Source organism: Colletotrichum acutatum (genome assembly GCF_030867785.1).
Source record: "Colletotrichum acutatum strain CBS 112980 chromosome Unknown BDZ83scaffold_53, whole genome shotgun sequence".
Lineage (NCBI taxonomy): Eukaryota > Fungi > Ascomycota > Sordariomycetes > Glomerellales > Glomerellaceae > Colletotrichum > Colletotrichum acutatum.
This window is the reverse complement of record NW_026849047.1, coordinates 186,638-199,724: the sequence shown is the minus strand read 5'-3', so window position 1 is coordinate 199,724 and position 13,087 is coordinate 186,638. Positions and strand designations below refer to the sequence as shown.

Below are 13,087 nucleotides of genomic sequence, written 5' to 3'. Positions count from 1 at the left end.
TGAGGTGGGAGAGATAGCCAGCCTCTCACCTTAGCGAGGCACCGGGCTGAGGCAAGGTACCTTGAGGAAGTATCTCTCAAGTATCCGTATTCTGGGATTGCTTCCAAGTTCCTGGTGCCGTCCATCGCCTTGGACGCTTGGAGACCAGCTATATTAGGTGAATTAGTTTGGGGGGGGAAGAGGCTCTCGAGCGTTTCCTTCCTCTTCCCTTCTCTTGCTCTCATCTCACTCTATGTGAAGCAAACAAGCACTTTCCATTGCTTCCGTGTCACCTTCCGTGACTGACGGCAACCTGATGGGATGGGATGGGTTTACGGATATACAGGTAGGGTAGGTTTCCATGTCCGTACTGAGCACCTGAACTTGAAGCGACAGGGCTGGGCGCATCAAAGAAAACTGAGCCACTGGCCCACCTGGAATGGAGAGGGTTTGAGGCACACGGAACCTCGAGCGTCAAGAGAATCGACGTAGGTATTTCGTACACTAGGAAGAGGCAGGTTTGATTTTCCAGGTTTGCTGCGATGAATTACAGTGCACCTCCCCACCCCCTTGGCCGGTGACGCTAAACCATCTGGCGCTTCCGAGGTGTAGCTGCACGCGCCATGATTGGACGATGCGGCCACTTGGGACGAAAGATTTCCAGGCAGCTCGCCAACAACTGGCGGGTCCTTGGAAGTGTAATTTGGCGACCCCCAGTCCGGTGTGCTCCCTCCCTGCTCTACCTCTTTTTTGATTGCGATTTCTCTCTGTATCACGGTCGCGCAGCCAATGCTCTTCTTGTTCACCGGCCTCTTGCCGCATCTGTACACCTTTACTCACCTATGGTACTTACTGTGTAAGAGTTAAGACAAGGAAGGGAATGAGGCAGCCCTGGGCAGATGAATTCGCGACAAGCATTCGTGAGCACATGTGTCAAAGCCAGGCGCGAACAGGGCGGGTTTCCATTTGCAAAGTCATGGAGAGGATGCTCCAGCTCGTCTGATGTCGCACATGAGATTTGGCAACCACCACGACCTCGCGAGCTCCCGGACGGCCCTTAGTAGTATTAGTGTGGCACCCGTAGATTACACTCAAAGTTGTCATTCTTTTGCGCCTGGCCTGTTTCGGTTAGATGCCAGTGCTGGTGCAAGCAGAACATAATGCGTAGGCACTCACCAAGAAGCGTCCATCCAACGCTGTGGGAGAAGAAGGCGGAGAAGGGAGACACGGCTGAACAGGACCAGACAAAAGCAAGCGGAATCGTACGTTGCGACATCTCGGGGCCGAATCACCGAGTGCCTACCTCTTCGAATACGTACCGATTCGTAGTACCTAGGTAAGGTAGATACGTAGTAGAGGTAGCCCAAACCAAGTGGAACGAGCTGGCTGGGTCTTGGACTCTTGCGCTGCCTTGGTAATAAAGTCGGCAAATTGGCGGCTTTTATGCACGATGAGCTGGGAAGCCGCCCTCTGCAACCTCACACCTCCCTTTCAACTCTCGCCGCCACGTATCCTTCGTTTTCACCCTCCGCGGCTGGCTTTCACAGATTCTTTACTCCGTACCCATATCCAAACTTTCATGCAATGCCTCCCTCGGCTATGGCCCACTCCCTCGCCATACCTGTGCTCCACCATTCACGACCGTCGCGAACTCCGTGATCGTCACTCGCCTGGCTCTTCACCTTGAATCCCTACTCCCTACTCCCTGCGCTCCACTCAAGATCCAGCATCATTGAAGCGTCACGGCGTTGGTTCTGATCATCTCTGCTTCTTCCTTCTAGTATACCTACCTTGACTACTCCTCGCCGAACACGTGCTCTATTTCGCATCTACAAACGCACAGCAAGAATCGACCGCACTCCAATGATAAGGTATTGCACCATACCTCATCGGCCGAGACATTCTAATATGCTCCCGCCAGAAGCCAGCGCCTAGCCTGGATTACCAAACCGAGTAGGTACCTTACCAGAGGCACTCGAGGACTCGAGGAGTCGAGAGAGGTGTGGAGAGCATGATCGAATAGACACGGTTGACGCTGGAATTAACGTCTGTTCCACGCATGAGGCACTCTGAAGCCTGTGCTCTACATTCCTTTGCGAAATCGACGCCAACCTGGAGGCCATCGCAGGGCATCGCAGGGCATCGCAAGGTGCAAAGTACCCACCTAGAGACACCGTGCATCAGTCCACAACAAGCGCATCGTTTATCGTACGCCGTCTCATCAATCACGATGCGCCACCACTCACTCAATGCCTACGAGACCCGCGTCCACCCTAGCACAGACTCAGAACCACATAGTTACACATGGTCTACGGATACTCATCAATGGCCACAGTCATCGCCAATATGTCTCTGCAACCTAGGTATCCGCACCACCGCACGCAAATATCAAGCTCGACGTACCGAGCTGCTCTGTCCACCCCGACAACACTACGTGTGGCTCCAATTTCGCTTGTTCCCGGCCCGATCCAAATCTTCCATATTGCATCAGAGGATTCGCACGAAGAGGCTGAGGCAGGGGGAAATCTTTACAGCAGATGAAACTCGATCGCCGGTTCTGGGAAAAAGTCATGCAAACGTCTGGCTCTATGGCCTTCAGTGACAACTGCCGTCTCGCAAACGCTGCCATCCGGCCACCCGTTGCCAACCCGATCCAAAACATGAGGTACCTCAGGTACTTAGCCTCCACACGTGTCTGGACACTGCCGCACGCCTTCAACGTCTATTAGCCAACGGCTGCTGCCCATTGAGAAGCATCTTGGACCGTTGCTGTTGGACGCTTGAGCAATGATAGGGCCTCTGCGACTGCAGGGAGTCTGAACCAGCGTCGCGAACCCTTCTTAGGCCTTGTCAGCTCAACCCCAATTCCAAGAAGAACAAGGGCGAAAGACAACTTGTACCGGTCGTCGACTCTTCGGTATCCGTACTAGACGTCCCCGCACATCTTGCCGGGGAAGTAGCCCACCCGCACACACCGCGGCCGGCTCGAACGGAATCAAGCCGGGAAAGGAAGGCCGCTAGCCTCCACCTTGGGTGGCTCCCAGCCTCCCAAGTTTGCACTTCTCGGTCAGGCTTTTCTTTCTGGTTTTCATCTGCTCAATTTCGAGCTATCGCAAGGCCTGCAGATAGCCACCTCACATTTGGACGTATGCTAGAAACCAGATACCGCTGATCGACGTGTCTTACCTACCTGTCTACCGCCTATCAGTCTGTCGGTACGGATGCTCCCACCTGAATACGGCCCATGATGGCTTAGCCTCAGATCGAGTTTTCGGCTGGCAACAGGCCGGAACAGGGGTTCCCCCGTAGTCTCGACAACAACCAACACAGTACTCCGTACAGCGCCACGAGCGCTTTCTCTCGTCAGTTCACCGCAAATTCTCCCCACAGCTGCCATCTGTCAAATCATACAGACCTTGGTTTTGGCTATCTATTCTTCGCCACCGAGCAAGCCATCTTTGACCAGCTCAGCATCCGTTCCTCCGGTTGTAAGTTCTTGTGGGTGGAAAAATCTGTCCGAATTGCTGGTTGGGATGGCCGCATTGATCCAAGGCGGTCGGGGGCATAAAGGGCTGGACTGGATGGTCATTGACTGGAGCGAAATGCCCATCGGGGTCCCATACTCTTTGGGCTTCCGCCTCTCAAGAGCGAGGGTCTCCCTACCAATGAATGGAGCAACGTGAAGTTTGTTCGGATACGGAGCATAGCACACCGCCCCCTTCCCAAAAGTGCATAGATGTCTTCTGAGTATCCGTACCACAGTACTCCGTACCTCATTAATCAAACAGTGGAAAGGTTGGCAAGGTTGGATCAGCTTCGCCCGTCTTGTTTCTCATCATTGCGGTTGCGGAACTGAAGGATCTACGTCTGAACATCCCGGCCGTGCTGAAGGAGTCGTTCTAGAACCTGGCAAAACTCAGTCGATTGCGACCCTCCCACGCTCCCTCGGGCATCCAGTACGCAGCCGTGGCACTTTGCGCCACTCTCTTTTCAGGTGATTTATGGGTGTGGCAGTGCATCTGGCAGTATGCATGCATCGGTGGCATCCAACGACGGACGACCACACAACCCGCGTCCACTCCGTACAGGCCCGGCCAGATATCTTTGCGACGTGAGGGCTGCAGACCAGGCAGCCGGGTCATGGCACCACGGCTTGTACGCGTGTAATAGCTCAAAATCGCCACTTTGATGTGCGGCCACTTGTATGAAATGTAAACCCTGCCAGCAACGAACGACATACCCTATACTCAATTCTACATGTCTTCTCTCGGTACGGATAATCATGGCGCAGCTCTCGCAGTATACGTTCCGCCCCGCCAGTGTGATGACGAGCAAAGAATTAGAGTTGCCGGACCCCTCGTGTCGATCATTGCCTACTTTCCTGCCCATTTACGCGAGATGCCATGTGCAGTTGTGGTTCTGATGTAGATATGCACTACTTACCGTCTAGAGCTCACGAAGATCTTGGAAGGAAGGAGATGAGTGCAGGTCTACAGCCAATCACGACTGGGTTGCCTCTTGACCTTTCCGGTCTGGTTTTGGGGGTCTTCCTCGCTCGAGCTGCTACTGCGACTGCATCTCTGGCTTTCACGTGGCAGAGGGAATGGATGGCATAGTCCGGCGTCTGCCAAGTAGGGATTCTTGTAAGTGGGCTTGATTGTGATCCCAATAGTTGCGATCACTCATGTAAGACTTGATATGTAGGAACCAACAGTGATTCAGCTTTTGTCTTTGACAGAGGTGAGGTGGGCATGAGGTCTTTTCACCGGTCCCTCATCCTCGACTCGATGAAGCCGGGGACTACTTTCGCTGAGGACTGTTATTCGCGCTGGTTCAGTTAGTAGATGTTTTGGAGCATTATATTCCAACACTAGCAACGCTTTGATGTCGGTCACGCTGTAAACCGGTATCAATGGAATCAAGATGGTATGTGAAGAGGAGTTTGCTTTATTCTCGGCGTTGCTGACCAGAAACCGAAGCCATCGAATGATGTTGGCGGAGTCAGGGCATCATATGTAGATGCCTGTACAATTGTGCCTTAGCATGACCACGAAAAGAGGGTAGATTTCTTTTCCAGATTGATTGATAGTCTAAGAGCTCTAGTCCGGCCATGCAAGTGACAAACAAATCTGCGTGCCTTACAAACGCTCTTATCACCGATACTTGTGAGAAACCCTTGCAAAAACTCAGGTGCACCAAAATGGCAGGTAAGTTGATATGAATAAGTCTAGAGAGAGCGATAGAGCCACATTGGAAAGCACAGAGAGTGGGAGTGAAGATGCGAGGAAACGACGAGTTTCCTCTCTTCTCTTATCTTATCGCACCTTCTTCCCGTGTCGTCCAAAGCACCCCTGGCGAATAGGTATTGGATGGCACGAAGGTTGGGTACGGGCGCTTCGCTAGCGGCCCCCGCTTGGTTGCAGCCGCGAGTGGGTGCCCGATCAACGCAGCCAAACATTGAGCTACAGCGCAGACGGCACTGCTAGTTGGGGGTGGTTGCTCCGCAACGCCTAACAAAATAAATGCCGTCAACCTCGATTGGCAGGGGCCCGTCAACGTGAGCAGCCCCGAACAACATCTCACCGCACCTGTTCGTTGTCGTCGTCGTCACATCCACACCCATCCCCGGCTCCATCCACAACCAACTCCCCCGGGTAACAAACATTGAAATCCCCCCACCCGGCTCTTAAGACTGCTCCCACCCATATTACCGCTGTCACCGACTCGAGCATTTGCCTTGGATCACAGAGTCCCGGGTGAACCTGACTTGACATTGCCTCGTTTTGCTTAGGTTTTGCTTTGCGCATTCGCCATCATCGCTTCCTGCAGAGCTTCTTCACATCTGCTCCTAGCAATTGCCGCTTTATGCCATTCTTCCTGGTGCAGCGCGGCGCTCAAGCAACGACTAACACTACCTGAATCTTCCATCATCAACACCAAACTGCCTGAGGGACTGTGTCGCATTGCATTGACTTACATTTTCCCTCGCGCCCGCATTCCAAGGCCTCTTAGCCTCACCACCAACATCACCCACCCGACCTCAATCACATTCTAGTCACCTCGTCGCCCGTTCGAGAACAATGGCGCCCGTGGAGCGCGAAGCCTCCAGGGACGCTGATCGTCCTCTGAGACACAGACAATCAATGTCTTCTGATCAAGGCAGAGCTCTGGTCCCAATGTAAGTCGCCAAAACACAAAACTTCTTCCACCGACATCCATCCCCCATACACAACCTTCATGATGCGCTTGCCATGTCTGCTATCTGGCGTAGACTGATGAAGACCAGGTGGGACAGCTCAGATCCCGACAGGGCACCACCGCCCTTGCCCATGAACCCGCAATCACCAGTTACAACCTCTAGGAAAGGAACTTCCGTTGCTATTCAGTCGGCTCACGCTGCTTTAAACGAAAGAGCTCGCGAGAGCGCCATGCTTCCGGCACCCTTGACCAAAAGGAACACCGAAACATCCCCCGAACGTTCTCTCATCAAAGGGTCACACCACAAACGCATGCAGTCCCTACAACCAGGAAACGTCAGAGACCTCAGCCTACTCTTGGAGAGTGGCCAGCAGTCCAATCCTCCTTCACCGACAAAGTCCCCCGAGAGGACACGTCCTTCCACGCCGGCGGCCAACAGAAGGGACAGCTTCGCCGACACAAGAAGAGACAGTTTCGCCGACAGCAGGAGAGACAGCTTCGCAGATTTGAGATCGACGGAGAGAGAGGCCACTACGCCTTCATCAGTTCAAAGCCAGACGCCAGTGGTGCGTCCGACAATGAAAAGACAACAGCAAAGCATCTTGGGCGAAAACACACCTCCACAATCTGCTACCATGCTTGCCATACAGAATATGCCGCTTCAAGGTCAGCAGGATAAGGAGAATGTCGCAAATGGCTCTACTGCACTCGTCAAGGCTCCTCAACAGGTCGAAGCTCTGTCGGGCCAGATTCTTAGCCTCACTAGCATCGCGACAGCCCTTCAGAAAGACATGGCCCAGCTGAGCCGAAGAAGTCGTGACAATGCCACCGACTTGCTAAGTTTGAAGGAAGCGACAAAAGCTCGGGACGAGGATATCCGCAAGAGCTTGCGCGAACTTATCAATAATGCCCAGGATGCTGCTGCAAGCAGCAGGCCGAGCTCTCGCGACCCCTTCGTCAACAGCTTGTTCCTCGATACCAAGCCCCACCACACCTCTCCTCCACCAAGCAAAGCCGGACGCCCCTTTTCTCTGCCTAGAATTCCATCACCGAATAGCTTTGCGGCATCCATCGATCGAGAGGCTTTGAGCACCCCCTCGCTCTGCAACTCCAACGCCAACTCCAACTCAGATTCTCCGACTACCATCGCGATCCTGGACAAGATTATCAGAGACATGGGTACGAAGGAGGGACATGACCTGCTTCTTGCTCGCCTGACCGACGTTGCCGAGAAGCTTGCTGGAGTGGCGCCCGCTTCCAAGGTCGAGGAGCTGATCCAGCTCGTCAAGACAAAGCCAGCTGATGCCATGATCTCGCGAAGCGGCGGTGGTCATGGAGAGAGCAACAGGAATATGCCTCGTGCAGCTGTGTTTGACGATGATAACAGCACCATGGACTTTGATTACGACCCCGGATATGCAAGTCAGCTGACCCATCGATCAGAGAGGGCCTTGCATAATGAGCCCGCCTCAAGATCTGCAGCATCTGGCAATGCTTCTGAGATCGTCAGTGACGAAGTGCTCAAGATCATCCGTACCGTCAAGGACAGCGTAGCACAAGGGGGCGGTCTCACCGCAGAAGTCAAGGCTCTCGTCCGGGAGCTTCGTGGCGAAGTCCTGGGTATGGGACGGGAAATTGGAAGGAGACTGGACGAAGCTCAGGCACAGCCAAAGTCTGAGGAGCCCTTGACAGATAATGATGAAGTTTCGAAAATCGTCCACGAGGGGATCGAGCAGATGAGAGAGAACATGGATGAGCTTCTTCGTGAGCATCGACGCCAGTCCGCCAACTCCGTGGCCTCAAGAGCACCAGCAATCGACTACCAAGAAATATATAACGCCATGAGAGCAGCGCTCCGAGACTCCCAAGCATCGCAGGAGAAAGAGCCTGATCTGAATCGGGAGGATGTCATCGAGGCTGTCAGGGACGCCTGGGAAAACTACAAGCCCGAGGTTGAGAACCAGGATCCTGGCCTCGGACGCGAAGAGATCCTCGAGTACCTCAAAGAGGGGTTGCAGGACTACGTCGACAGGGACCAGGAGCCCGTAGGAGCTTCGCGAGAAGAAGTGTTCCAGGCAGTTGTCGAGGGTCTCAAACATTTCTCGCCACCTCGTGTTGAGACACCAACAAGCCTCTCACGAGACGAGATCCTGGAAGCCGTTCGCGAATGCCTGGAGGAGTTTGAATTTCCTGTTGCCCCCTCGGCTTTCACACAGGAGCTCACCCGAGAGGATATGCTTCATGCGGTCAAGGAAGGCCTCAGCGGTTACGATCTCCCTACCGCCGGAGCTCTCGTACCGCACCAGAACAACAATGAGGAGGTCGTCACTCGTTTGCAAGAGATTCTTGAGTACATGCGCGGAGAGTTCCGAGCGGTGACAGAGGATGCGAAAGTGAACGCCGCCGCCAACGGACGTGACACGGAGCAGATTTTGGATGCTACAAAGGATGGTCTGGAGAAGCTTCGTGCCGACATGGAAGCGTATGTCAGTCATCTCAGTGGCAGCACCGCCGGACAGGAAGAAATCACCCAGACTCTTCTTGGCACATTAGATACCTTCAGAGACGAGATGGCTATGCTGGTCGACCGCGTGTCGAGCGATTCCAGGTCGACAATCGAATCACACATGGAGTCACTACGCGACACCGTCAACTCCTCCATGGTGCCGGTCACTCCGCAAGTCAACCAGAAGGAGATCATCGAAGCCGTGAGAGATGGAATCGATAGCGTGCGTGGCGAGTTGCGCCGACCATTTGCCGGCGTCACGGACATTCTTGACGCTCTTCACGATGGCTTGGCCGATCTGCGCATCAGTATCGACAAGGTCGCGAACCGGCCAGCGGATCTCACAGCCAACGATGAGGTCCTCGACGCATTGAAAGCCGGGCTGGACAACGTTCGCTCAGAAATCGATGGCCTTCGGGAACTGCAAGGCCAGAACGACAAGGCATTGACGACAATGCATGACGGCGCTGTTGTGCCGGTCCCGGCTGATGCCCTCAAGCAGGATGACATCAAAAACCTCGAGGTTCTCATCACCCAGCTCCGGATCAAGATTGAGGCCATGGAACCCGCGAACGCCGATCCTGTCGCCAAAGACGATCTCACTCGCATGGAGGACATGCTTCGTTCTCTCCAGGAATCTGCATCCAAGGACGACATGCTCCGTCTCGAGGACATGCTTCGACTCGTACAAGAGTCGGTCTCAAAGGACGAGACTTCCCGGATTGAAGAAGTCTTGCTCAATGCACAGAGCTCAGTCACCAAGGAGGATATTACCCGTCTGGAGGAGGCGATTCTGCCCATCCAGGAGTGGGTCAAGTCCAAGGAGAGCCCAGTCAGCACCGATGCTTCAACAAAGGAGGACGTCCAAGCGATTGAAACTATCCTTCGTAACACTAAGGGTCGACTGGACGATCTCATTGACAACGAGCAAGCCGTGCGGAAGGAGCATCTGGACAGCTTGGAAAACACCATACTGGAAACCAGAGAAGCCATCAATCTCATCACTACCCAGCTGGACACTCTCCCGAAGAAGGATGACGTGACATCCGTGGAAGCATTGGTTACGCAAGTTGCTGCAGGCTTCGAAGAAATGAAAGAGAGCGCTGCCAAGCAACTGGAAGATCCCGAGCGAGTCACCAAGACTGACGTCGAGGCTGTGGAAGCTGCATGTCACGATATCAAGGACGTATTTGACCAACTGCTGAAGACGGAGATAGCGACCCTCGTCACCAAGGAAGACCTGAAAAAGACAGAGACGACCTTGGAGGAGCTCAAAGGCCCCCTCGAGGCATTGGTGGTTCTAGAGGGACTCAAGGAAGGACTGCAGGAGGGCATCAAAGCTCCATTGGACGAGTTGAAGACGGAGCTCAAGGCCCCCATCGAGGAGCTCAAGGCCCCCATCGAGGAGCTCAAGGCCCCCATCGAGGAGCTCAAGACTCCACTCGAAGAGCTTAAGACACGACTTAACGCCCTCACCGAGTCCCACGACAAGGGAACCGAAGAGCGCCAAGCCGAGATCGTCGGCGTTGGCGAACGCGTCACGGAAGTCAAGACCTTCCTCGAGGAGTTCCAGGGTTTGGTTAAGGGCAAACTCGAAGAGGGTGCCACTGGAGTCGAGAGCCTCTCAAAACTGCTCGAGGGTGTGTCGACAGCAGTGGAAAACAACGCCTCTGTGAACCAAGATCTGAAGGACCTCTCCGATACGATGAAGCTAGAATTCGAGGAGTCCAAGGCCGCCGTAGTCGGTGCTAAGTTGGAGTCAGACGAGAAGTTCCAGCAGACCACTGATGCCTTGAGCGCCAAGATTGAGGAGAAGGTCACGGAGTTGATGACCAAGTACGACGAGTTCCACGTTGCCCTCGACGACCGCGCAAAGGCTGGAGAGGCAAGAGATGCCAGCACCGAAGAGGCAGTCTTGGGTACTAAGGCTGTTGCTGAAGAGCTCAAGTCTCTCGTGGACACACTTGGCGCTGCTGTTACCGACTCGATGGAGAAGATGGAGGAAGCGTCCAAGACCGTCTTCACCAGAGTTGAAGATCTCATGACCAAGTCTGAGGAGAACCACACAGATGGGAAGGCCGATCACCAGCAAACTCGGGACCACTTGAAGCAAGCTGTCGATGCCGTCGAGATCATTCAGGGACAGCTTGTTGAATCCCAACCTCAGATCTTGGAATCGATCAAAGATGTCTTGCTTATCGTTGGCCAACATTACGATTACGCCAAGACGTCAACGAATGATATTCAAAAGACAATCGAGGATGCCAAGCCAGTCGAGCTCGCTCTGCCACCAATTCCCGACAAATATGACGACACTGTGGTTCTGGAGAAGCTTGCCAAGTTGATCGAGCATTCCGAGGCTCCAGTCGAGAAGTACGATGATGCAGGTGTTCATGAAAAGCTTGACAAGCTCGTCGAACATGCTTCCGTTCCTCCTGAGAAGTACGACGACGCGCCAGTACATGAGAAGCTTGACAAGATTGTAGAGCATGTTTCCACTCCAGCGGAGAAATACGACGATACACCCGTTCATGAGAAGCTCGACAAGCTTGTAGAGCACTCTCAAGTACCAGTCGAGAAGTACGATGATGCAGGTGTTCACGAAAAGCTTGACAAGCTCTCTGAACAGCAGTTGTTGATCCCGACGGAGAAGTACGATGACGCACCGGTCCATGAGAAACTCGACAAACTCGTGGAGCACTCTCAGATACCTGTGGAGAAGTATGACGACGCGCCCGTTCACGAGAAACTCGACATGCTTGTAGAGCACTCTCAGGTGCCTGTTGAGAAGTACGATGATGCGCCGGTGCATGAGAAGCTTGACAAGCTCTCTGAACAGCAGTTGTTGATCCCAACGGAGAAGTACGACGACGCAGTGATCCAGGAAAAGCTGGACAGGATCGCTGAGTACCAGTCTCTGCTTCCGACCGAGAAGTACGACGACGCGGCAGTTCAGGAGAAGCTCGACATGCTTGCCTGTGGACAGTCGTTGATCCCTACGGAGAAGTACGATGATGCGCCAGTGCACGAGAAGCTGGACAAGCTTGCCGAGCAGCAACTGTTGATCCCAACCGAAAAGTACGATGACACAGTAATTCGGGAACAGCTCGGAGTTCTGGCTGAACAGCAGCTGCTGATTCCGACCGAGAAATACGACGACGCAGCCGTGCAAGACAAGCTGGACAAGCTTGCCGAACAACAGGCATTGATCCCCACCGACAAGTACGACGATGCCGCTGTTCACGTCAAGCTGGACGAGCTTGTTGATCATAGTCATGCTGCTGAGAAGGCCTTTGGTCAGCTCGACACTCTTGAAAAGGTCCATCAGCAAGTAATCCAAACGGCCACAGACATCTCCCTCTTCCTTGCAAGTCAGACCAAGAAGATCAAAGAGGAGGAAGACGACAGAGAGCAGATTCTCCAGGAAGTGACCATTGATCTTGAGCGCAAGCTTGCCCTCAGGGAGCAGATCGAGGCCAGTCTGCTGGATCTGAAGCAAGAGGAAGAGAGACTCAGGGCTTCTGTTCTCGGACTCCGGACGGAGCAAGAAAGTCTCATCCGGCAAAAGACAAGGCTGACGGGCGATGTTTCGTCTCTCGAGACTGCACTGCATATCCGTCGGGACGAGCTTCATGACATGGAATCTCGTGCCGAGGGTCTGGAGCGCCGCATTCTGGAAGGCGTTATGGACCATTCCCGCGTACTCCTGATGTCGAAGGCAACCAAAGGGCGCGACGCTATGAGTCGTAAGCGTGTCCGGGACCAGAAACCGGGTCAGGAGAATGGAGTCCCCGAGAAGCCTGCATCTCCTGCTGTTAACCTGGCCCTTTCCGCGAAACGAAACCTGAAGCCTCCGTCGCAAGCGGGCACTGCTCGCCGTATCTTGTCCCTGAGCCAGATCACGAACAACGTGCCGACCGGTGGAGTCCAGCGTAGCCAGAGCGTCAGGACTGCCGGTGCCCGTGGTCATCGCAAGTCTAGCTGGGCTGGGGGCTTCTCGAAGGGCTACGGAGATCTTGACAAGGAGAACATGTCTTTGAAGGAGACGGAGGAGGAGAACATGCCCAGTCCCACGCCTGTCATGCACGAAGAATCGGCTGGGGCCGATGATCCTAGTGATACCGAGACATTGCGTCGTAGCAGCCATGGCAGTCGTGTGAGCCGTGGTAGCCGCGGTACAACTGTCGTGACGGAGAGTACTGACAACTACACCGGCGACGGCGACTATTCGGACTATTACGACGACAACCACAGCGATTTGCAGAGTGACCTCCAGAGCGATTGGACTGAGAGTGTCGTGAGCTCAAACGTCAGTTCCAATGTCAGTTCAGACCTTGGCTCCGACATGAGTCAAGAAACTCTGAACAATGAGGTCACGGCCTAGGAACACAGAGTTGGTGTCTA

At 54.0% G+C, this 13,087-nt stretch overlaps 1 protein-coding gene across 1 annotated transcript; it reads left to right on the top strand.

The window, feature by feature from the left end:
* Nucleotides 1-6,059: 6,059 nt before the first annotated feature.
* Nucleotides 6,060-13,067, top strand: BDZ83DRAFT_752721 (chromosome segregation ATPase; the record flags this gene model as incomplete). The annotated part of the gene is made up of 2 exons (XM_060514240.1): nucleotides 6,060-6,157; nucleotides 6,266-13,067. 2 exons carry the CDS (start codon nucleotides 6,060-6,062, stop codon nucleotides 13,065-13,067), a joined length of 6,900 nt encoding a protein of 2,299 aa, XP_060364393.1.
* Between the last annotated feature and the right edge of the window lie 20 nt (nucleotides 13,068-13,087).